Source organism: Dromiciops gliroides, chromosome 4, assembly GCF_019393635.1.
Source record: "Dromiciops gliroides isolate mDroGli1 chromosome 4, mDroGli1.pri, whole genome shotgun sequence".
Taxonomy (NCBI): Eukaryota; Metazoa; Chordata; class Mammalia; order Microbiotheria; family Microbiotheriidae; genus Dromiciops; species Dromiciops gliroides.
In genome coordinates this window covers 227,495,358-227,521,749 of record NC_057864.1, presented here as the reverse complement: position 1 = coordinate 227,521,749, position 26,392 = coordinate 227,495,358, and the positions used below count along the sequence as shown (strand labels likewise).

The following is a 26,392-nucleotide window of genomic DNA, read 5'->3' as shown; positions in this document are numbered from 1 at the left end:
TTTCTGCCATCCTTGAAATTTTCTCATCTGATCTGATCATTTGTACTAGGTGTGATCCTCTAATTCTTCTTCCCTTTTCAACCAAACTCAAGAAAATCATCAAAACTATGTATCTCCATTTTCTCTCCTTCCATTTGCTTTTAAACACAATGCAGTCCAGCTTCACAACTATTCTCTCCAGAGTTACCAATGATGACTTAATTGCCAGCTCTAATAGTCTTTTCTCAATCTCCATGCTTCTTGTCTTCACTTCATCACTTGATATTGTTGATCACCATCTCCTTTTGGAAACTCTTCTCTCTAGGTTTTCATGATACCATCCTCTTAAAATTCCCCTCCTACCTAGCTGGATGATCTTTTTCAATGTCATTGGCTTGATGTTTATTTATGTTATGCCTACTAACCATGTATGATCTCAAGGTTCAGTCCTGGGTCCCCTTCTTCCTCTATACTTTCTCACTTGGTGATATCATCAGCTCCCATGGATTCAGTTATGCATATGATTCCCAGATCTGTATATCCAACCCCATTTTCTCTTCTGAGCTATAATCCCATAGCACCAACTGCCTTTTGAACATTTCAAGCTGAATGTTTTGAGTCATCTTGAGTCTAACATCCTTTTTTTAACTTGTTGTTTAAATACATTCCTCTAGTGATCATATTACTGTCTTCAACAAAAAGTGGACTAATTTATTCACTTATTTATTCATTCAACATTTAAACAGTTTTTAAATAATGAAAATAAGTTGCACTGTTTCGTAGAGCTTATTAAACAAGTACCTGCCACTCAAGCCTTACCTAATTCCTTATCTGATTCCTTTTCATGACACTACTCTCTCTTGGTGTTCTTCTACCTATCTTACCATTCACTTTTCAGTCTCTTTAACTGTATCCTCAAGTCACTCCTGTTAACTATGGGTGTACCACAGGGCTCTACCCTGAACCTTCTTATCCTTCTATACTATTTCACTTGGTGAATTCATCAGCTCCCACGAATTTACGTATGGCTATGTTGATGATTCTCAAAATCTACTTACCCTGCTCTAACCTCTCTCCCGACTTCCAGTTTCGCATCTCCAACTGCTTATTGGACATCTTGAACTAGAAGGCCTGTAGACATCTTAAATTAAACTCAACTTTTTTCCTCAAACTCTCCCCCTCTTCTTTCCCTATTACTGTTGAGGGTAACATCATCCTCCAATCACTCAAACTCACAACTTAAATGTTATCCTTGACTACTTACTCTCTCCCTGTCTATAATTAATTTGTTGCCAAGCCCTACTGATTTTACATTCATAACATTTCTTGCATATGCTCCTTTCTCTCCTCTGATATTGCCTCTACCCTGGTGCAGGTCGTCTTCACCTCATGCCTATTGGTTGGCCTGTTTGCCAAAAGTCTCTCCCTATTTTAGTATATCCTCTATTTAGCAGTTAAAATGAATTGCAGCTCTGACCATGTCACCACCACCCTACATGAAATAAACTCCAAAGGTTCCCTATCCCTTCCAAGATCAAATATAAAATACTCTGTTTGGCTTTCAAAGACCTTCAGGACCTGTCTTCACAACCTGTCCAGGTTATCTCCATGGACACTGTGACACAGAGATACTAACCTCCTGGCTATTCTTCAAAGAAGACATTCCATCTCTACACTCTGAGCATTGATCCACTATATTGTTTGTAGTTAGAGATAATTTTTTCTCCTTGTGACCATTGCCCCACTTTGGGTTTTTTCCCTATTGCTTCGTGTATCAAATACTAGAAAAAGTGGGCATACTTGACTTAATTTAATATTATTAGGGTAGGCTCTTGGTGTTTGTTTTGTAACAAAAAAAATGCTAGCTCCTGAATATAGATATATACTTTTGATCCAGTTTTAAGGAAAAACACTTCTATTACTTTGTTTTCTGGTGTCTTTAATATGTGCTATTTTCCCCCAGAGGTTAACTGCAACTATTGACATAATCATGAAGATTTTATTATTATCATTATGATTATGATTCATTATGTTGATAGTTTCCTTATAGAAAGGACAGTGTGGTATAATGAATAGAGAGCTGGCCTTGAAACCAGAACTACTTGGGTTCAAGTCCCTGGGCAAGTTGCTTCTTATCCTCTCACTGCTCTAAAGGCTGAGAAGTCAGAGAAGATAAGTTAGAGAAACTGGGAATATTTAGTTTGAAGGAGAACTAATTGGGGATGGGCAATATGATGGGCATCTTTAAGTATTTAAAGGGCTGCTATCTAGGAAAAAAAGATTAAACTTGTTCTAATTGTCTCTGGAGAACAGAACTAGTAGAAATTAGTGGAAGTTGGAAAGAAACAAACAGTTGCTATAAGCAAGAACTTCTTAATGAGATGTATCCAAAAGTGGGATAGATTGCCTTAAAAGGCAATTAGGCCTCGAGGTACTTGTGGTTTACTGTACTCTATCTAGATTTGTACTCTAAAAGACCTGGGGGAGGAGAGGGATCTAATCCACTATCCAAGTGACCATAGGTAAATCAATTTTCCTTGCTGAACCTTAGTGTCTTAATAGGTAAAATGGGGGGAAATTTTTTTTAATATATAAAATGGGAATAATAATACTTCTTGCACCCACCTCTCATGGTGGTTGTGAGCCTCAAATGAGAAAATATATGTAAAATCTTTTGCAAAACATTGTATATTCTTCTTCTTAAAGACTGAACAACCATTTCTTAGGTAATATTATAGTTTTTCAGGTATATGTTGAACTAGAGGGCCTATAAGAGTCTCTAAAATTAGCAAGACTATTTTGGGGGGTGGGGGAGACACAAAATGAATTAAGTTCTGAACACATGTTTGAGATGAGAATGAAACAGGTTGAAATGTCTTTTAAAAAGAATTGGGGGGGGGCAGCTAGGTGGCGCAGTGGATAGAGCACCAGCCCTGGAGTCAGGAGGACCTGAGTTCAAATCCAGCCTCAGACACTTGACACTTACTAGCTGTGTGACCCTGGGCAGGTCACTTAACCCCAATTGCCTCACTTAAAAAAAAAAATTAACAAAAAAGAATTGGGGGCAGCTAGGTGGCGCAATGGATAGAGCACCAGCCCTGAATTCAGGAGGACCTGAGTTCAAATCCAGCCTCAGACACTTGACACTTACTAGCTATGTGACCCTGGGCAAGTCACTTAACCCCAATTGCCTCACCAAAGAAAAAAGAAAAAAAAATGCTGACATAATGGGACAGCTAGCTGGCGCAGTGGATAGAGCACTAGCCCTGGATTCAAGAGGACCTGAGTTCAAATCTGGCCTCAGACACTTAACACTTACTAGCTGTGTGACCCTGGGCAAGTCACTTAACCCCAATTGCCCTGCAAAAAAAAACCCCAAAAACAAAAATTAAAAAAAAAATTTTAAATAAAAAAAAAAGGAATTGGTATATGACAGGTTTCAGGAAGATGCTCTCTTCCCTTGGAGATTTTCTTATTTTTCAGACGACTCTGAGGAAACTAGATCTAAACTGAGGAAATTCTGGAAGGTCTAGACCTAGATCTGACTTCATTCAGTAAATACAGAAAGGCAAAAGCAATTTTAGATGCTGGTATTAAGATATAGGTGAAAGAATATTGGACTGGGGTGGAGGGTCAAAAGAAATAGATTTCTCATCTGTCAAATAAAGACAATGATGTCTACACCGTCTAACACTTATTTTCAGAGTCAAATGAAATAACATATAAAAAAGTACTTTATAAAACTTTATATACTACACAATATAAGCTATTTTACCTTTACAAAGTACATATCTTACAAACAGCCCTGTCAGATAGGTAGTATAAGTACTTATTATCCCTATTCTACACATGAGGAATTGAAGTTCAGAGCAGTTAAGTAACTTGTTAATCGTCGGACATCAGTAGAACTGATATTTGAAGCAGTCATCTGTCAACTATTATTCTGCTAACACCTAATGAAAGGGCTTTCACCCATTTCTTTTTTCATTAACCAATAGCAATGGAAGATGGCAAAGCTAAATATCTCATGGGTGCTGGATTTCTCAGACTATGAGATAAAAATGGGATTATCACAAAGAATGGCCATAGAATAGTATCTTAGCTCCTTCTCAAATGAGATGGAGGAACAGTTTTGGAATGAGGGTCATGGTAAAGACAAAAAACACTGGTAGCATTTGACATGGAGAAGCAATAGCTAATAAAGGGGCAAAGATAAACTGGGAGAAAACTCCAAATAGAATTTAATGGTTTTTTTTTTAATATTTCATCGTCTTTTAGACACTACAAGAAATCTTCCAAAGTGAAATGACCATAGAAGCAATCCGAAAAGCCATTCGGGACAAAGGGGCACCTTTGAAGGTAGCACACACTAGACTGGATGAGCGTACGAGAAGACCAAATGTAGAGCTGTGCCGAGATACAGCCCAACTACGGTAAGGCACAAATGCATGGTGCAAAGTGACTACTTGTGAATGAAGAAAGTACTAGTCATACTTTTTATTCATATTTGAGTTCACCAGTCATTGCCGACTGTAGTTTTGTGCATATGTTTATAATGGGTTTTTTTTTTATTTTTTCCAAAGAAGAATTAATCATTTAGAAGGAGTATGATATGTTAGGTTTTTAAAAAAAAATTGAAGATAAAAATGGTTTGACTACATTTGATGAGGTCCTGGTGGCATTGAAATGATTTAATCATAAATCTCAGTTGGAGTTTTTAGAATTATTATAGGATTTCCCCAGAAGGAAAGTTTATTTGGTTGTTTTATGTGTATTTTGCAATGTCATAAAGTTTATAGTATTTCAGTGCAGAAGAACATTAATTGCTATGACATCCTAAACATTTCAGAACAATTTACAAAACTATCCTCTCTGATCAGCTTTAATAATTAGCAAGTCTTGTCATTTAGTTCTTCCTCATATGTTACTTGAATTCACTTGTACTTTAAACCTATTTCAATTTGCTCTGTCCTCAATGGAAATATAAAATAGTGAATGATTAATATATGTGACTCACATTTGCTCTCCTTCCCACATCCCCTTTTTACTGGAAAAAAAGTCCTTGTACCAAATATTCAGTCAAGTACATTGGTCATGTCCAAAAAATATGTCTCATTTAACACCGTGAATCTATCACCTCTGCTTCATAATCAGTTCCCTGGACCATTGATTCAATGATCGGAGTTCTTAACTCTTTCTAAGTTGCTTGTCTTTATAACATTGTAATAACAGTTGTATAAGTTGTTTTGGTTTTGGTTTATACAACTCTTCCCAGGTTTCGCTGAAGCTGTTCATTTTGTTGTTGCTGCTGCTACTGCTGCTGCTGTTGTTGTTTTTGATCATTCAGTCATGTCCAACTCTTTGTGACCCCATAAACCATAGCACACTAAGCCCTCCTATCCCCCACTATCTCCCCAAGTCTATCCAAGCTCATGTTCATTGCTTCCATGACATTATCTTTCCATCTCATCCTCCTCCATCCCCTTTTCCTTTTGCTTTCAATCTTTCCCAACATCAGGGTCTTTTCTGTGAGTCCTATCTTCTCATTATGTGACCAAAGCATTTAAGCTTCACCTTTATTATTTGTCCTTCCATGAACTTTCATCCTTTCATCCATTTCATCCCTTTCTACATTTAAAAAAAATTTAGGGATGGCTAGGTGGCAAAGTGGATAGAGCACTGACCCTGGATTCAGGAGGACCTGAGTTCAAATCTGGCCTCAGACACTTAACACACTTACTAGCTGTGTGACCCTGGGCAAGTCACTTAACCCTAATTGCCTCACCAAAAATTAAAAAAAAAAATTTATAGGGCGGCTAGGTGGCACAGTAAATAAAGTACTGGCCCTGGGTTCAGGAGGACTTGAGTTCAAATACAGCCTCAGATAATTGACACTTACTAGCTGTGTGACCCTGGGCAAGTCACTTAACCCTCATTGTCCTGCAAAAAAAAAAAATTAAAATTATGTAGCCAAAAGTGATCATTTAATTTTTCATGATCTTCTCTATCCCTTTGTTTGGTTATGAACCATTCCCCTATCCATAAATATAAAAGAAAATTTCTTCTTTGTTGCTCTAATTTCTTTATAATGTCACCCTTTTAGTCCAAGTCATATTACATTTGAAACTTTTCATGGTAAATGGTATGAGATGTTGGTCTATGCCTAGGTTCTGCCAGACTGCTTTCTAGCTTTCCAAACAATTTTTGTTAAAGAATGAATTGTTACCCATGTAGCTTGAATATTTAGAAATATCAAACACTGAGCTACTGTGTTTATTTGCTTCTATAAACCGTGTTTAGTTTATTCCTCTGTCACCCTATATATAGCTTAATCAGTGCCAAATTAATTTGATGTTTATTGCTCTGTAATATAGTTTGATATGCCTTTTTGTGTATAGTTCCAAATTGCCCTCCAGAATGGTTAGATCAATTTACAACTCCACCAACAGTGGGTTAGCATCCCAGTTTTCCCATATCCCCTCCAAAATCCAACATTTTCCCTTTTTGTCATCTTAGACACTCTGAAAGGTGTGAGGTGATACCTCAGAGTTGTTTTAATTTGCATTTCTCTGAACAATAGTGATTTAGAGTATTTTTTCTTTGTCTGAAAACTGTTTCATATCCTTTGACCATTTCTCAGTTTGGGAATGTTTTTTATTCTTATACATTTGACTTAGTTCTCTACATAGTTGAGAAATGAGGCCTTTATCAGAGATACTTCTTACAAAAATTCTTTCCCAGTTTTCTGCTTTCTCTATAATCTTGGTTGCATTGGTTTTCTTTGAAAACAGCTTTTTAATTTTATATATTCATAATTATCTATTTTACATTTTGTAATGCTATCTACTTTTGTTCTAAATTCTTCCCTTGTCCATAAATCTGACAGATAAACTATTCCTTCCTCTCCTAATTTGCCTATGGTATCATGCTTTATGTATAAATCATGAACCCATTTTGACCTTATTTTGTTATACATTGTGAGATGTTGGTCTATAACCTAGTTTCTTCATGCTATTTATCAGTTTTCCTAGAAGTTTTTGTCAAATAATCAATTTTTTTCCAAAAACTTGGATCTTTGGGTTTATCGTATACTATTTTACTATAGTTATTTACTATTGTAAAATTTGTACCTATTCTATTCCACTGATCCACCACTCTATTTCTTAGCTAGTACCAGATTGTTTTGATAATTACTGCTTTATAATACAGTTTGAGATCTGATACTGCTAGATCACCTTCTTTTATATTTTTATTGATTCCTTCGATATCCTTGAGCTTTTGTTATTCCAGATGAATTTTATTATTTTTTTCTGGTTCTATAAAATGATCTTTTGATAGTTTGATTGGTATGGCACTGAATAAGTAGATTAATTTAGGTAGAATTGTCATTTTTATTATATTAGCTCGGCCTATCCATGAGCAATTGATATTTTTCCAATTACTTAGATCTGATTTGGTTTGTGTGAAAAGTGTTTTGTAATTGTGTTCATAGAGTTCCTGGGTTTGTCTTGGCAAGAAAACTACCAAGTATTTTATATTGTCTACTGTTACTTTAAATGGAATTTCTCTTTCTATCTCTTGCTGCTGGACTTGGCTGTATAGAAATGCTGATGATTTATGTAGATTTATTTTATATCCTGCTACTTTGCTAAAATTGTTAATTGTTTCAAGTAATTTTTGAGTTGATTCTCTAGGATTCTCTAAGTATACCATCATATTATCTGCAAAGAGTGATGGTTTTGTTTCCTCCTTGCCTATTCTAATTCCTTTAATTCCTTTTTCTTCTCTGATTGCTGAAGCTAACATTCCTAGTACAATATTAAATAATAGAGGTGATAATGGACATCCCTGTTTCATCCCTGATCTTATTGGGAATGCCTCTAACTTATCTCCATTACATATAATGCTTGTTTATGGCTTTAGGTAGATACTACTTATTATTTTAAGGAAAGCACCACCTATTCCTAAGCTCTCTAGTGTTTTTATTAGGAATGGGTGCTATATTTTGTCAAAAGCTTTCTCCACATATATTGAAATAATCATATGATTTTGGCTTAGTTTTCTTATTGATGTGGTTGATTATGTTGATATTTTCCTAATGTTGAACCAGCCCTGCATTCCTGGTATAAATCCCACTTGGTCATAGCATATTATCATGGTGATCACTTGCTGTAATCTTGCTAATATCTTAAAAATTTTGCATCAATATTCATTAGGGAAATTGGTCTATAATTTTCTTTCTCTGCTTTGGCTCTGCCTGGTTTTGGTATCAACACCATATTTGTGTCATAAAAGGAATTTGGTAGAACTCCTTCTTCACCTATTTTTCCAAATATAATTTGAATAATATTGGAATTAATTGTTCTTTAAATGTTTGGTATAATTCACTTGTAAACCCATCTGGCCCTGGAGATTTTTTTCTTAGGGAGTTCATTAATGGCTTGTTCAATTTCTTTTCCTGATATGGGCTTATTTAAGGATTTTATTTCCTTTTCAGTTAATCTGGGCAGTTTGTATTTTTGTAAATACTTATCCATTTCATTTAAATTGTCAAATTTATTAGCATACAGTTGTGCAAAATAATTCCTAGATTATTGATTATTTCTATGCTTTGTTCTTGGATCCACTTCTTTTTTTTAGAATTATAAGATTAAATTTCCAAGTAATTTTTCATCTCTCTTTCCATTGTCCGTTATTGAATGCAATTTTTATTGCATTGCGATCTGAAAAGGATATGTTTACTATTTCTGCCTTTCTTCATGATTTTCTACATGGTCAATTTTTGTGTAGGTGCCATGGACTGCTGAGAAAAAGGTATATTCCTTTCTAATCCCATTCATTTTTCTCCAGAGAGCTATCATATATAACTTTTCCACAATTTTATTCACTTCCTTAAATTTTTTCTTCTTTATTTTTTGTTAGATTTATCCAGTTCAGAGAGAAGAAGGTTCAGTTCCCCTAGTAGTATAGTTTTATTATCTATTTCCTCCTGTAACTCATTTCAAAAATTTAGATGCTATATCATTTGGTGCATATATGTTAAGTATTGATATGACTTCATTGTCTATGATACCTGTCAGTAAGATACAGTTTCCTTCTTTATCTCTTTTAATTAGATCTATTTTTGCTTTTGCTTTGTTTCATATCAAGATTGCTACCCCAGTTTCAGCTGAAGCATAATAGATTCTGTTCCAGCCCCTCATCTTTACCCTGTGTGTATCTCTCTGATTCAGAGGTGTTTCTTGTACATAACATATTGTAGAATTTTGGTTTTTAATCCATTCTGCTATCCACTTTTGTTTAATGGGTGAGTTCATCCCATTCATGTTTATAGCTATAACTGTGTATTTCCCTCCATGCTATTTTTTACTTTTTTATCCTCCTCTCTCTAACCCCTACCCTTTCCCTCCTCACAAGTATTTTACTTCTGTTTTACTTTCCCCAATATATCCTCCCTTTTCTCAGTCTCCCCCCCCCATTATCCCTATCTTTTTTTTTTACTTCCTTACAGGATAAGATAGATTTCTATATTCAATTGAGAGTGTGTTGATCCCTCTTTGAGCCAATTTTGATGAGAGTAAAGTTTAAGCTTTGTCTGCTCCTTATTTTCCCCTCCATTATAATGGATACCTAATTTATGTGGGATAATTTACCCCATTTGATCTCCCCACTCCTTTTCCTTCCGGTACAATTTCTTTCTTGCCCCTTTATTTTGCCCCTGGGGGTGTCATCCCATCAATGTTTCCTTATATCCACACCCTCTGTCTATATAAACTCCCTCCAATTGCTCTTATAAGTAATAAAGTTGTTAAGTGTTATATCATCTTGCCATATAGAAATATAAATAGATTAACCAACCTTATTGAGTTTGTTTTTTTCCTTTTTTACCTTTTTATGTTTCCCTTGAGTCTTGTATTTGGAGGTCAATGTTTTTATCCAGGTCTGATATTTTAATCAGAGATGCTTGAAAGTCCTCTATTTTGTTAACTATCCATCCCCCCTCCCCCCTGAAGATTATATTCAATCTTGCTGGGTAGGTGATTCTTGATTTTAAACCTAACTCCGTTGCTCCTAAACCCTCCAGTTCTTTAATGTGGAAGCTGCCAAATCATATGTAATCCTTATTCTAGCTCCACAATACCTGAATTGTTTCTTTTTGGCTGTTTGCAATACTATGAGTTCTAGAATCTGGCTATGATGTTCCTGGAAATTCTCATTTTGGGATCTCTTTCAGGTGGTGACCATTGCATTTTTTCCATTTCTATTTTGCCCTCTAATTCTAATATATCAGGGTAGTTTTCTTTGATAATTAATTGAAAGATACTATCCAGGCTTTTTTTTTTTAAATCATGGCTTTCAGGTAGCCCAATTGTATTCAAATACCAGTTCTGCCACTTATTTTTACTGTGCTTCAGTTTCTTGAACTTATGGGGAAATAGATGGTCTCTAAAGTCTTTTCTTAAGGTAATATAATCCTGCGATGATAAATAGAATGTCTGTAGGTAATCATAATGGGCAATAGAAAAGCATTAAGAGAAAAAAAATCAGACAATAGAATAACTCTGCCAAATCCCAGTGGTATTAGTGAAGATGTTTAGTTCAGCCCAGGGAAGTCAAGTATGATGTAATGTTAAAAACCATAGGAAAAGGGCAGCTAGGTGGCACCACGGATAAAGCACCAGACCTGGATTCAGAAGGACCTGAGTTCAAATCCAGCCTCAGACACGACACTTAGTAGCTGTGTGACCCTGAGCAAGTCACTTAACCATCATTGCCCCACCCCCCAAAAAATAGGAAAAGCTAATCAAAGAATCTTTTTAAGCAGAGTCTCGGATGCCCTATCAGAATAGTATTTTTTATTCTAGTCAGAGACCTGGAACTTGAACCCAGGTTTTATGACTTCAAGTTCAATGTTCTTTCTACCATGCCACATTATTTGCCCATCTTCCTATGATTCAATATTTATTTGTATTTGTGTAATCCTACGCTCTGTGAAATACTGTTATATATATACATATATACAATAGAAATAGTAGCTATATATCCTATGATCATGTTGCAAATAGCATATGAATTAAGTTTAACTGGAAATTAGCCATGGGATTGTAGAGCTTCTAACCATATTACTTCTGTTTATTATTATTTTCAGCCTTGTTAATGAGGTTCATGAAATTGATGACACAATCCAGAGTTTGCAGCAGCGACTGAGAGATTCTGAGGACACCCTACAAGCACTGGTCCATGCCAAAGCTACCTTGGAACATGACCTGGCTGTCAAATCAAACTCTCTCTTTATTGACCAAGAAAAATGCATGGGGATGCGCAAAAGCTACCCTAGCACTCTCAGGCTGGTGGGATATTCATAAACTGTTTACCCAAGCATTTAGTACCATTAACAAAAGCAAGACCTCTGAGGGTTCTGTTACAAGATTATAAAAAGAATGTGAGAATATGTTAATTCATTAAATACTCTTAATACAAATTAGATGATCCAGTCTTTTATTACCTTTTCCTTATTGTTTCCAAGACAAATGCATTCACAGATATTTTTTAGTGACTCCACTCTTCAAGGGCTCCTTCCTCTGTCTATCCAGAGAATCATACCCTTATCTGTGTCTGCTCTGCCCAAAGGAATATGTTTTGATTGCTTAAACCTTACAAGATGTCTGGGAATTTAGGGCCTAGATTTTTTTTTAAGGACCAGGCCTTAACCCCAAATCATTCTCTTATAGATTAGCCAACAACAGGTCCTAGGCCAAGCCTCATTGACCATTGTTTGACCTCTTAATGTCTCAGAGTGAGGGTAAATAGCAATTGCTTCTGTTTTGAAACCCTGAGGGAGGGCCTTCCCCTCCTGGATTTCCTTCCTTCCTTTCTTCCTTCTTTCTGTTATGGGCCCAGAGCACCCCAGAAGTTCTCTGGGGTACATCAAAGAACCTTGTCCTTGAGAAACTAATCCAAAGGACAGATACACCTAAAGAGATAAGTGGAACCAGATCTCAGTGGAGGTAGCTCCTGGACCCCCACCATTCATTCTAGTCTTCCTCACCTCCGGGGAGATAAGATTAGGTGTGGCTGCTGCCTTTGTGGGGGGAGGAGGAGAGAGAGATAGCTTGAGAAATTCGAAGCCACACTTCACCCAACTCCTCTAGCCACCACCAGTGGGGGAGGGTCCTCACTCACTAAGGGAACTTTCCACAGTCAGATGATCACCCCCATCAGTCCTCTATAAAAGTATCTGCCTGTCTCCTGCTCAAGGAGATTGGTATCTCAGAGCCATGCTCTGTGCCATGCCTTTCTCCCCATGAGAAGTCCAAGGATTTCTTTCTTGGTTTCCCTTCCCCAGCCCCTAAAAAACTACTATCTTATTCTATTAGATTTGTGTGCAAGAGGGTGTAATTCTTTTTTTTTTTTTTTTAGGCAATTGAGGTTAAGTGACTTGCCCGGGGTCACACAGCTAGTAAGTATTAAATGTCTGAGGCCAGATTTGAACTCAGGTACTCCTGACTCCAGGGCCGGTGCTCTATCCACTGTGCCACCTAGCTTCACCAGGTGTAATTCTTTAAAGAGGAATTCCTAAGGACCCCAAACCCCTAACCCCTACCCTATTTTTCCCATGTCATTTCTTTCTGTGAAAATAGAAACTTTGATTTGCTTGAGTCCTCCACTTATCCAGGTAATTAGAACAATTTACCAACAATTCTTTGCAGTGACCAGAATCAACCTAGCTGGAAAATTAGTAACTCTGAAGCCAATTAAGCTCATACCAGCATTGAAGCAGATCTTGAACTATTTGATGATGTAGGCTTATGGACCTTCAAGAGACATATATATCTTATCTGATTCCAAGTTAGGAGACTATGAACATATCCTGTTTGTGGTCTAATTGTCTTCAGCTCTCTCCCAACTCTAGTTATGGGACTCTCAGAATTGCCCTGTTTTTTGAGATATCTCCTTATTAAGACATCTCCTAATCAAGCCTTGAATTGTGAACTGCTTATCACCAAGGATGCTTTCTGATTTTTGTATCAAAGGCTACCTCCTAGACCCCTGGAATTCCTCACTCCTCCTCCCCTTGAGAATGAAACCCACTGACTAAGCACACCTTTCCCTCCAAAATTTCTTAACTGCCTTTATTTAAAATGTATATAAAGCCACACAATCTATTAACTGGTATCCTGTTCAGTATAGGCTGTGTGTGGGCCAGATTATTTTTCTTCCCTGATTAATAAAAACCTTTAATTTTACAGGCATTGTCTTTTTCTGGTTTTCCTCCCCTTTTGGGAAGAAGGGGATTGAAATCTCAAGAACTAGCCTTTGCATTCTCTGAAGAGCTGGCCTTTGTGTTCTCCTGTCTTCCCCTTTGGGCAATGAGAGATGTAAATTCCATTTAAGAGAGGTTTGCCTCGGGGGCGGTTAGGTGGTGCAGTGGATAAAGCACCGGCCCTGGATTCAGGAGTACCTGAGTTCAAATCCGGCCTCAGACACTTGACACTTACTAGCTGTGTGACCCTGGGCAAGTCACTTAACCCCCATTGCCCTGCAAAAAAAAAAAAAAAGAAAAGAAAAGAAAAGAGAGGTTTGCCTCAATTTATACTTCCTTCCTTCCTACTCCCCTTTCTTCCTTCCTCTTTTTCGTTTTGACGAGGTAAAGGAGGCCATTCTTTGCCTCACTTCTTACCCAGCCTTAATTACTGAATGGGCATTGCCTCAAGCAGTCTCCCACTGCACCCAGGGTCATCTCCAGTCATACTAACATATATCTTACCACTGGACCCAGATGACTGGAGGAGAGAGCAAGGCTGTTGACTTTGTCCAGTCCTCCCTCAAGTATCCAATTCACTTTAAGGCATGATATTATCTCCCAGTGTTGTATTCCTCTTCAAGAATGAAGGACAATACAACAATTCATAACACCTCTTTGATACATACCATTCTGAGTATGATTAATACAACATTTAGTATGTAAGTTGAAGAATTAATGACTGTTTCTATGATTTGATGTTTAATCCACTCATTCTTTAGGATGAGGTGGTTTCGTTTCCAATTAATTTTTTATCTATCATTCCATGGCCCTTTATTACACATAATTTTTATTACATCATATCTGAAAAGAATACATTTACTATTTTTGCCTTTCTGCATTTGACTGTGATGTTTTTATGCCCTAATACATGGTCAATTTTTGTGTAGGTTCCATATAACACTGAGAAAAGGTATATTCCTTTCTATCCCTATCCACCATCCAGTTTTCTTCAGAAGTCTATAATATTTAATTTTTCTAAAATTCTATTTACCTCAACTTCTTATTTATTTTGTGGTTAGATTTATCTATTTCTGAAAAAGGGAGGTTGAGGTCCCCCACTAGTATGGTTTTGCTATTTATTTCTTCCTATAATTCACTTCTCTACAAATTTGGATGCTGTACCACTTGGTGCATATATCTTTAGTATTGGTTTTATTTCAAGTGTCTATGATACGTTTCACAAGATGTAGTTTCCTAGGGGCAGCTAGGTGGCAGCCCTGGATTCAGGAGGACCTGTGTTTAAATCTGGTCTCGGACAGTTGACACTAGCTATGTGATCCTGGGCAAGTCACTTAACCTTCATTGCCCCAGGGGGGAAAATGTGGTTTTCCTTCTTATCTCTTTCAATTAGGTCTATTTTTGCTTTTGCTTTGTCTGAGATAAGGATTGCTACCCCTGCTTTTTTTTTTTTTTTTTACTTAAGCTAAAACATATTCTGCTCCAGCCCTTTATTTTTTTTTAATAATAAACATTTTAATTTTTAATATGATATTGTGGTAAAAAAAAATATGAAAGTTTTTTAACAGTCAGTTAGGATAACTGAAAGATGCCAGTTTTTTTAAGGACCACCCTTTCGGGAAGGAGACCAACGGCATGAGCTACGCACGCCAGTCCACCTGCTGCGCACATCAGACTGCCTGCTAGCACTCCACTTCCAGGGTGTGAGCTTAAAAGGCAAGGAGAGAACGGAAGTGGAGGTTCTTTTCCTGCTCTGCTGGTCTCCTGACTGCGCTGCACAGGCTGATGCTGATGAGAGTTCGACTGGGCCCGGCTCGTGGTTAGCAGCAGCACGCGCTTGACACGGTCTCTCTCTCCCCAAAGGTGGCCTTCAGCTTTTGGTGAGTTTTATACGGAATATAGACTAAGCTTAGACTTAAGACAATTTGTATTGTGTTTCTACTTTCCTATCCTTCTAATCAACATCACCTTGTGACTACCATACAATAAAAGCTCTAACTAGAAAACCAGAAGCTTCTTCCATTTACTTGTCTGGGAGATAAATTAAGGGAAAGGTTAAAGAGGGGAGATTTATGATCTAATATCCAATTTTAAATCTCACAATATATTTTAAAACATTTTAATATAGTAAGTTTTTTTATTTTTAGTTCTGAGTTCCAAATTCTGTCCCTCCTCCCTCTCTCCCCTTTCCCCTCCCTGAGGTGGTAAGCAATCAGATATAGATTATACATGTGCAATTATGTAAAACATTATCATATTAGTCATTTTGTACAAGAAAACTTGAATAAAAGGAAAACAATTAAAAGAAGTGAAAGATGACATACGTTGTGTTCAATCAATATCAGTTCTTTCTTTGGAGGTGGATAGTATGTTTCATCATTAGTCTTTTGAGATTATCTTGGATCATTGTATTGTTAAGAATAGTTAAGTCATGCACAGTTCTTCATCAAACAATATTGCTGTCTCTGTGCACAATGTTCTCTTGGTTCTGCTCACTTCACTATACATTAATTCATACAAATTGTTCCAGGCCTTTCTGAAATCATCCTGGTGTGATTTCACAATAATATTCCATCACCATCATATACCACAGCTTGCTTAGCTATTCCCCCGTTAATGCATATTCCTTTGATTTCCAATTCTTAGCCACCACAGAAAGAGCTGCTATAAATATTTTTGTACAAATAGGTCTTTTTCTCTTTTTTGGAGATGTCTTTGGGATATAAATCTAGCAGTGGTATTGCTAGATCAAGGGGCATGCCCAATTTATAGCCCTTTAGGCATAGTTCCAAATTGCTCTTCAGAATTGTTGAATCTTTTCACAACTCCACCAATAGTGGATTAGCATCCTAGTTTTCCCACATGCCCTCCAACATCCAAAATTTTGCTTTTTTTGTTACATTTGCCACTCTGATAGGTGTGAGATGAAACCTCAGAGTTGCTTTAGTCTACATTTCTCTGATCTATGCTGAACTAGTCTGCTCCAGCCTTTTGCCTTTACTCCATGTGTATCTCTCTGCTTCAAATGTGTTTCTTGTAAACAAAATATTGTGGGTTCTGGTTTTTAATCCACTCTGCTATCCACTCTCATTTTATATGGAATGTTCATCCCATTCACATTCACCATTATGATTACTACCTATGTACTTCCTTCCATTCTATTTTTCCCCTTGTTTATACTTTTCTCTCTCCTTTTGCCATATCCCTTCTGACCACCACCTCCTTCAATCCACCCTCCCTTCTATCAGCCCCACCTCCCTTTTCTTTCCCCTTTCCCCTCCTACTTCCCTATAGGGTTAGATAAAATTCTATACCCTGAGTGTGTATGTTATTCCCTCTTTGAGCCAAATCAAAAGAGAATAAGAATGAAACAATGTCCACCCCTCCCTTCTTTCCCTCTATTGTAACACATGTTTTGTGCCTCTTCATGTGATGTGATTTACACCATTCTGCCTCCCCTTTCCTCTTTTCCCAGTATAATCCAATTTTTTTGTCATCCCTTAAGGTGCTTTTTTAATATCATCACATCAAAATCAACTTATACCCACACCCTCTATTTATGTGTACTCCTATCTACCTTAATAGAGATACAGTTCTCAAGAGTTATAAGTATCTTCTTCCCATGTAGAGATGTAAACATTTTAACCTTATTGAATAATGTTTTGTTTTTTCTTCCCATTTTACATTTTTATGTTTCTCTTGAATCTTGGATTTGAAGATTGAATTTTCTGTTCAGTTCTGAACTTTTCATTAGAAAAGTTTTAAAGTCCCCTATTTTATTGAATACCCATCTTTTCCCCTGAAGGATTATGATTAATTTTACTGGATAGGACATTCTTGGCTGTAATCCAAGTTTCTTTGTCCTTTGGAATATCATATTCCAAGACCTGTTGAAGCTGCCAGGTCCTGTGTAATCCTGATTGTTGATTCTTGATATTTAAATTGTTTCTTTCTGGCTGCTTGAAGTATTTTTACCTTATAATTCTGGAATTTGGCTACAATATTCCTTGGAGTTTTTCTTTTGGGGGTCTTTTCCAGGAGGTGATATATGGACTTTTTCAATGACTATTTTTTTTTCTGGTGCTAAGACATTGGTCCAGTTCTCCTTGATAATGTCATAAAAAGAGGGCAGCTACGTGGAGAAGTGGATAAAGCACCGGCCCTGGATTCAGGAGGACCTGAGTTCAAATCTGGAGTCAGACACTTACTAGCTGTGTGACCCGGGCAAATCACTTAACTCCCATTGCCCCACAAGAAAAAAAAAAAGATAATATCATAAAATGTGCTGTCCAGGCTCTTTTTTTTTTTCATGAGCCTCAGGTAGTCCAATAATTTTTAACTTGTCTCTTCTGGAACTATTTTCCAGGTCTGTTGTTCTTTTACTTTTTCTTCTACTTTTACATTCTTTTGATTCTTCCTGATGTCTTATTGAGTCATTAGTTTCCACCTGCCCAATTCCAATTCTTAAGGAATTGTTTTCCCCAGTCAGCTTTTTCACCTCCTTTTCCATTTGTACAACTGTATTTTTAAGGAGTTGTTTTCTTTTTCTAAGCTATTGAGTCTTTTTTGTATAACTCTTATTTCTTTTCCCAATTTTTCTTCTACCTTTCTTATTTGGTTTATTAAATTCTTTTTTAGCTCTTCTAAGAGGGCTTTTTGGTCTTGAGACCAATTCCTTTTCCCCTTTGAGGCATCTAATGTAGGTATTTTGATATTGTTTTCCTTTTCTGAGTTTGTGTTTTGGTCTTCCCTGTTGCCAAGTAGTTTTTCTATGGTGAGGGTTCTTTTCTGTTACTTATTCATATTTTAGTCTTTTTTGTGCCTTTTAAAATTGAGCTCTGGTCCTGCGGTATAGTGTCCACGGTACCAAGCTCCTTTTGCTAGGGGCCAGGGGTCTGATTGATGGCTTTCTGCTCTGAGACTTCAGCAGCTTGCAGCTTGGTCACTGCACTGGAATGGACCAGCCTAGTTGTGCCGGTTGTGTATTAAATACTCCAGCTGGCAGATTGCCTTCTGTGTTGAAGGTGGGGGCCTCACAACTGGCCTGCTGTGCCACTAGCTTGCTGAGCTAAGACTGAGCATCCTCAGCTGCAAATCTGTGCTGTGGCTAAGAGCCTTCCACTGATTTGCCCAGACACCCTATGAGCTGAGCTGTGGTCACCTTTTATCCAGGTGAGACAGACCTTTCCTGAAGTCCTTCTAGGTTATCTTAAGCTAGAAGATTGTTTCATTCTTTTTGTAGGTTTTGTAGCTCCAGAATCCATTTAGAGGCTTAACTTAATGTTGTTTCTGAGGGAAATTTGGGAGAGTTCAGGCAAATTCCTGGCTTCTCTCCACCATCTTGGCCTATTGTCCTTCTTGAAGAGGACCAATGTGACATTACTATGTTGGGGTCAAGGTATAGTGGATCCAACTGTGGCTGATCAGACCAATACAAGGTTGGAAGACTCTACCACAAGTCGGGCACAAATAGTCCACTTGAACATTTGGAGTGGAGATGTCTCTAAATGTGTGCATCTCATGTTTCTTTTGAGCAACTCCATTTGCTTTAACTGATGGTACCATATATGAATGGTGTGGTGTTGGCTGCTAGAGAATCTGTGTTTTCTTGGTGTAAATTGTTGGGCCAAAATTAGCACAAGCAGCAGATAATTGATCCATACTTTGTTGCATCTAAATCTCACAGGCCACTTTGAGTACACAATCATTTGAGAACAAAAAAATCATGTACCACCTCTTCCTCAACTTTAGTCTTGGCTTGCAGCCTTTTCAAGTTAAATAATTTGCCATCAGTGCAGTAGCTGACTTTGATGCTATTTTCATCCTCATTGAAGGCATGTATCTTCACAAACATCATGCTAAAAATCATGAGAACAAACATATGCATAAAAACAAACTCCATTGGTGACTGGGAAATTGTGAGAACATTATCCATTAACCAGAATCCTTGTAGGCATGCCATTGTGAAATCTATATACAATACTGGGCAACCATATTTTGACATAATATTCCATGAGTTCTCACAACTGACAGTATCAAAGATCTTGATAAGATCTACAAACATTGTATACAGACTTCTGTTCCACTCATGGCATTTCTCCTGGAGTTGTTGGGTAGCAAAAACCATGTTCACCATTCCTTAGCCCTTTCTGAAGCCACACTGGCTCTCAGGTAGATGATCATCTTCCAGGTGAAAGATTAGCTTATTAAGGAGGATTCTGGCAAGAATCATGCCAGCAATGACTAAGAGAGAGAACCCCACCCCCCTCCTCTGCCCTGCCTATAGGTTTCACAGGACAATCCATTTCCATTAGTTTTATAGAGACAGACAATGGAGACATCCTTGAATTTCTGGGAGATAACCTCCTCTTGTCATATAACCTGAAAATTTTCAATCAGCAGTAGACAAGATAAGTAGATAAGAATCTTGTAAATCTCAGATGGAAGAGAATCAGCACCAGGCATTTTGCCACATAAGGGAGCCTAATGGCATTCAAAACCTCTTCTTCAGTTGGAAATTCAGCTAAATAGGGATTGACTTCAACCTGAGCTATATGGTCAATGGCTTCAGCATTGATTGATGATGGTCTATTGAGAACACTATGGAAGTGCTCACCCTGTCTCTCCAGGACCATGTCTTTATCAATGCAGCTCAATCAACACTGAATAGTTGAGATACACCATAGGTCTTTGGCCCATAAATAGCCTTCAGGGATTCATAAAAGCACTTTGGATTATTATTATCAGCATATAACTGAATTTCATCTGCCTTCTTACTAAACCAAAAATCCTGCATTTCTCTAAGCTTTGTTTGTACTTTATTTTTGATGTAATTAAATGCTGCCTTCTTAGAGACAGATGAACTGTCCTGCTGGTAAACTGTAAAGTTCTCATTTTTTATTTAACAGCTTGTGAATTTTCCCATCATTTTCATCAAACTAATCTTGATGTTTACAAGTGTTCTGGCCCAGATGTGTAAATGCAGTGTTGTACACCAAATCTCTGAAAGCCGCATACACCTTTTCTACTCCACTGTTGCTAACTTTCCCTCCAAGTTAGCCACAAACTGTTCGCACTAGAAGTGCTCTAATCTGTTGACATTAAGTCTTCTAGTTGTTGTCTTGCTTTTGGAATGCCACTTTTGTTGAATGTAAATATTTAGGTTGGAGAGGATGTCTATGATCAGTCCAGCATTTTGAGCCATATATCACCTTACATATATCACCTTACAATACTCTTACATCCTGTCTGTCTCTTCTCTTTACAATGACATAGTCTGTTAAATGTCAATGTTTGCTGCAAGGATGCATCCATGAAGTTTTATTGTGTTTAGGAAAGCAGAAGACAGTGTTGGTGATGAGCAGGTCATGAGATGCACAAGTCTTCCATAGTAAGTGACCATTGCTATTGATGTTTTTGACTCCATTCCTCCCAAGGACTGTCTGCCACATCTGGTAGTCTTGCCTGCCTTGCATTAAAGTCACCCAGAATTATAAGCGTGTCCTCTTTTGGGTACATTGATGATGAGGATCTCCAGGTCTGCATAAAATTTTTCTTTGACCTTATCAGAGTTCATTATGGTGGGAGCATAAGCACTGATGATGGTGGCATGGCACTTTCCTGCAAGTGGCAATTGCATTGTCCCGAGCCTATCTTTCACTCCTTTGGGCAAACATACAAGCTTATTGACTATTAATTATTTTTATTTTAAAACCTATTACAGCTTCACAGAACTCCCCATCACTGTGTCCACTCAAGTAAAACATGTACCCAGCTCTGACTTTGGTAAGCTAGCCTTCATTTGATAGCCTTGGGCTGCTGTTTGGATGTAATACCTGCTGAATTCTCTCACAACAAGAGTTGTTCACTTTCAGGTCTAGTGGATTTCATGTTGTCCATAAGCATGTACACATTTCATGTACCAATGGTGAGTGGAATCATCTTCGCAAAAGTTTTTGTACATATTTTGTGTTTTGACTACAGGATGGGATCCCTGCTTGCTATGGTAAGCAGACCAGGGGTAGGTGACGATGACTTTTTAGAACACGTTTTCTAGTCCCTTCCTTATACCAGAAGGTGAGCAGTGGTTCCTTCAAAAAGGCTGCCCAGATATCCAGGAGATCGCCAAATCCCACTACTACTTCAGTACAGTAAGAAGACAACCCTATGGCCCAAGCCACCTATGTGCAGGGTTGTAACTATAGTTCCCAGTGTATCCACACCTACTACTTTGTTATTTGCCTGTTGCCACAAGACTTTGAGGTAGGTAGAAATGGTAAAATAGTATGGATAATATCTTTTGATTCACTGATAAATTGGATTTAAGTGATGTAGAATTGTATAAAATCCTCAACCTCACTCTCTCTTCCAGAGTCATCCAAGTCCATTAGCAAGAAAAAGTTGAGATGATTGGTGATGACTTAGTATGCACTGGATGACCTTGGTATTTTCTATATCTATGCAAGCTCTAAACTCTCCATAGCTCCTTCTTCAGTTGCCTTCATGTCTGTTGCAACAAATTATTCTCATACATCCATTCCTCCAGGGGAAGTCTTCACATTGTGTTGTTTAAAATTTAAATGTGTGTGTGGTAGCCTTAAATTCGAAGCTTTAGCACCATTCTTTGGGCATTAAGCATTTATTAAAGCATACCAGGTATTCACATGGAGTTCAGAAAGTTAAGAAAAGGCCTATCTAGCCTAGAGTTCCAGCCTGGTCTGGTTCTTCCTCAAGTCTTCTGCCATGAGCCTGCTTCAATCACAGACTCCCCAGAAAACTGAGTGTGGAAGCTTTTCATGGGTCTGGAGCAGAGATGGTCCTTACACACTGCTTCAAGATGATTGGTAAGCATCATCTAAATCCATTGTTCACTGGACTTGAAGGCGGTCTTGAGTTGATTTCAAAGTCTTAACCTTCATGCTTACAATCTAGTTAACTTGAAGTAGGCTAATCAGCAGTCAATCACTCTCACTTAATTCAATCAGTTTAAACTAATCTCCAGGTGGGCCTTTGAGTATCTACTGAATCCCATTATTTTATCACAACATGATTGGAGGAGACATCCCCCTAACTCACCAAAGGTTTTGAAACCCCTCAGTTGCCCTCTAACTGATTTAGCCATATGCCTAAATGATTTATGGGGTATGGCCACTGTAAATGTTACAGCTTTTTGGAGCCACAAGTGAGAGTCGAATAAATGAGGTGGACACCAAAGGTGGAAAGCAGCCCTGAAAAGGACTTGGCAGCCCACATATCAGAGGTACTAGCTTTCCCTGAACACACCCAACACTCCAAACAAGAAATAGAAAGCATTGTGAGGTATAGATTGGAAAATATTGATCACATTAAATTTAAAAAGGTTTGTACAAATAAAACCAATGTAGCCAAAATTAGAAGGAAAGCATAAAATTGGGTGGGGGGATTTTTATAGACATTTTCTCAGATAAAAGTCTTGTATCTCAAATATATAGATAACTTTGTCAAATTTATAATATGAGTCATTCCCAAATTGACAAATGGTCAGAGGATATGAATAAACAGTTTTTTGATGAAGAAATAAATACTATAGTCATGCTCTAACTCACTATTGATTAGAGAAATGCAAATTAAAACAACTTTAAGATATCATCTCACACCTTTCAGATTGGCTAAAATGTTAGAAGGGGAAAATGACAAATGTTGGAGATATAGAAAAATGAGGACATTAATATACTCTTGATGGAACTGTGATAAAAAAGTTATAAAATTGTGTATAGCCCTTGACCAAGCAATACCACTATTAGGTCTTTTTCCCAATCTGATGAATGGCAAAAAAAGGAAAAGATATGTTTATATTTTAGAATCTTTGTCATGGTAATAAACTAGAAATTAAAGGGATGCCCATCAATTGGGCAGTAGCTAACCAAGTTGTGAAATATGATTGTGATAGAATATTACTGTGCTGTAGGAAATTATGAACTGATTGATTTTAGAAAAACATGGAAAAACTTGCATGAAATAATGAAAAGTGAAGTGAGCCATAACAAGAGAATGTTGTCAGCAACATTGTTCAAATAATAAATGTGAACAATCAAGTTATGCTGAGTACTATAAATACTCAAATCAAATATAAAGAACCTATGAAGGAAATTTCTATTCACCTCCAGAAAAAGAACTGATCAATAAAAATAGTATGATTTTATATATATTTATAAATTTGCATCACATGTTAGTCTTCTCTAGTATGGGGAGGGGAGGGAGGAGAGGAGACCATCTGGAACTTAAAATGTAACCAAAAATAAATTAAATTGATTTTTTAAAGTGATAATCCAGTTCTGATTCTGACACATACTGGCTATGTGACTTTGAGCAGCTCCTTAAGACTAAATTGCAGAGGCAGCTAGGTGAAGCAGTGGATAAAGCACCGGCCCTGGATTCAGGAGGACCTGAGTTCAAATCCGTCCTCAGACACTTGACACTTACTAGCTGTGTGACTCTGGGCAAGACACTTAAACCTCACTGCCCTGCAAAAAAAAAAAAAGGACTAAATTGCAGAGAATGTGCCAGTTTACATTGGTAGAGGGAATTTCTTCACCTGAAAAATTCTCTGTACTAATGAAGCCACAGGTCCACTATTTATCTCTGTACTTGCTTGTTATAATAGAGGTTTCCTTGTGGGATTGAGGGAGGGGTAACAAGTGGGGGGATGGCAGTTTTTAAGGGGAGACTGAGTGAGTAGTGATAGTAATGCTTTTTGGGGGTGGAGTCAAGATGGCAAAGAGAAGCCAGGAAGTTGCCTGAGCTCTCCAGAATTTCCCTCAGAAACAACATTAAATCAAGTCTCTAAATGGATTCTGGAGCTGCAAAGCCTACAAAAAGACAGAGAGAAACAATCTTCCAACTTAAGACAATTTAGAAGACTTCAGGAAATATCTCTCTCACTTGTGTGAAAGCGCTGTGCAGTGCAGCTCAGCTCAGCTCAGCACAGAGGGTATCAGGGCAAGTCAGCAGGAGGCTCTTGACCACAGCACAGATCAGCAGCTGAGGCCCCTTGGTCCTGGCTCAGCAGGTTGGTGGCACAGCAGGCCGGTTGTGAGACCTATACCCAGCCCTGGCTGAGAGGGCAAACTGCCAGCTAGAGAACCAGCCAAGGGACAGGAGTGACTAGTCCCAGCATAGGGAGCAAGTCCAGAGCAGGGAGGAAACCACAAGCCCCAGAAGACTCAGAGCAGAAAGTCAGTGATCAGGTCTCTATCCCCCAGCACAAGAAACTTGCAACAGTGGCCCCTGTTCCCCAGGAGCAGACCTCAATTTTTAAAATCGCAAATGAGGCTACATGTGAAGCCTTTAGAGGAAAGATAAACTGGTCACAAGACCAAAAAGCCTTCTTGGAAGAGCTCAAAAAGGATTTTTTTAATCTTTTTTTTTTTTTTTTGCAGGCAATAGGGGGTTAAGTGACTTGCCCAGGGTCACACAGCTAGTACATGTCAAGTGTCTGAGGCTGGATTTGAACTCAGGTCCTCCTGACTCCAGGGCCAGTTCTCTATCTACTGTGCCACTTAGCTGCCCCACCACCATCTATTTCTAATGAGAGCTGTTTGGTGAATGATTTAACTATTCTCAGCAATATAATAATCCAAGACAATCTCAAAAGACTAATGATGAAGCATACTATCCACCTCCAAAGAAATATCTGATATTGACTGAACACAGACTGAAGCATGCTATTTTTCACTTTTATTTTTTTCTTTTATTCAAGTTTTCTTATACAAAATGACTAATATGGTAATGTTTTACATAATCGCACATGTATAACCTATCTCACATTGATTACCACCTCTGGGAGGGTGGAGGGAAGGGAGAGGAGGAGGGAAAAAATTTGGAACTAAAAATGTTAAATAAAAATGTTTATTATTTTTTAAAAATAGTTTGTTCTCAAGGAAAACACATTCCCCAATTAGGAAAGCACTCAGGCTAGACATTTCTCATTTTTATCCAAGATGTAATGAGGACTGGGGCAGCTAGGTGGCACAGTGGATGAAGCACCCGTCCTGGATTCAAGAGGACCTGACTTCAAATTCGGCTTCAGACATTTGACACTTACTTAGCCGTGTGACCCTGGGCAAGTCACTTAACCCCAACTTGCTCAAAAAAAAAAAAAGAAGATGTAATAAAGATTTCCTCTCAGATACTTTTATCTCTTTCCATTGTCTTGCTCCATTAGAAAATAAGAATAATTTTAAAATATGACCAGAAAAAGATCCAAGACATCATATTTCAAAAATTAATAAAAGAAATTTTCCCAGATCAGTTTGAACCAAAGACTAAGTGAAAAAAATATAAAGAATCCACTAGTGACCTACAGAAGGAAGAAAAAAAAACAAGCACCAAAATGAATAGCCCCACGAACACTATAGGAATACTTCAGAAATATTGCAGGTTTGGGGCAGCTAGGTGGTGCAGTGGATAGAGCACTGGCCCTGGAGTCAGGACGACCTGAATTCAAATCCAGCCTCAGACATTTGACACTTACTAGCTGTGTGACCCTGGGCAAGTCACTTAACCCCAATTGCCTCACACACAAAAAAAGAAAAAAGAAATATTGCAGGTTTGGTTCTAGACCACTACAATAAAGCAAACATCTTAATAAAGTAAGTCACATGAATTTATTTGGTTTCATGTTGCATATAAAGGTTATATTTATATTATGCTGCAGTCTATTAAGTATGCAATAGTATTCTATCTTTTAAAAATGTACTTTAATTTAAAAATACTTTATTGCTAAAAATGTTAACCATCATCTGAACCTTCAGTGAATCATAATCTTTTCGCTGGTAGAGGGTCTTGCCTCAATGTTGATGGCTGATGACTGATCAGGGTGGTGGTTTCTGAAAGCTGGGGTGGCTGTGACAATTTCTTAAAATAAGAAAACAATGAACTTTGCCACATGGATTAATTATTCCTTTCATTTGAACATTCAGTGGCCATTGTAATTGGCCTAATTTCAATGTTGTTGTGTCTCAGGGAATAGGGAGGCCTGATCAGAAGGAGAGAGATGGGGAATCACTATTCTGGTGGATCAGTCAGAAGAAACACATTAAGTTTACTGTCTTATGTGGGTGGTTCATGGAGCCCCAAAACAATGACAATAGTATCATCAAAGATTACTGA

General features: G+C 37.6%; 2 protein-coding genes across 2 annotated transcripts in view; both read left to right on the top strand.

The window, feature by feature from the left end:
* The window catches only part of TEKT3 (tektin 3), a 65,622-nt gene extending 54,277 nt beyond the window's left edge, over positions 1–11,345 (top strand). The window contains exons 6-7 of the mRNA XM_043999594.1: positions 4,258–4,412; positions 11,129–11,345. Of these exons, the coding sequence (XP_043855529.1) occupies positions 4,258–4,412; positions 11,129–11,345 (372 nt within the window). The remainder of the gene's footprint in view (positions 1–4,257; positions 4,413–11,128) is intronic.
* LOC122752702 (zinc finger protein 850-like) overlaps positions 1–26,392 on the top strand; it is a 1,092,329-nt gene that overhangs the window by 742,886 nt on the left and 323,051 nt on the right.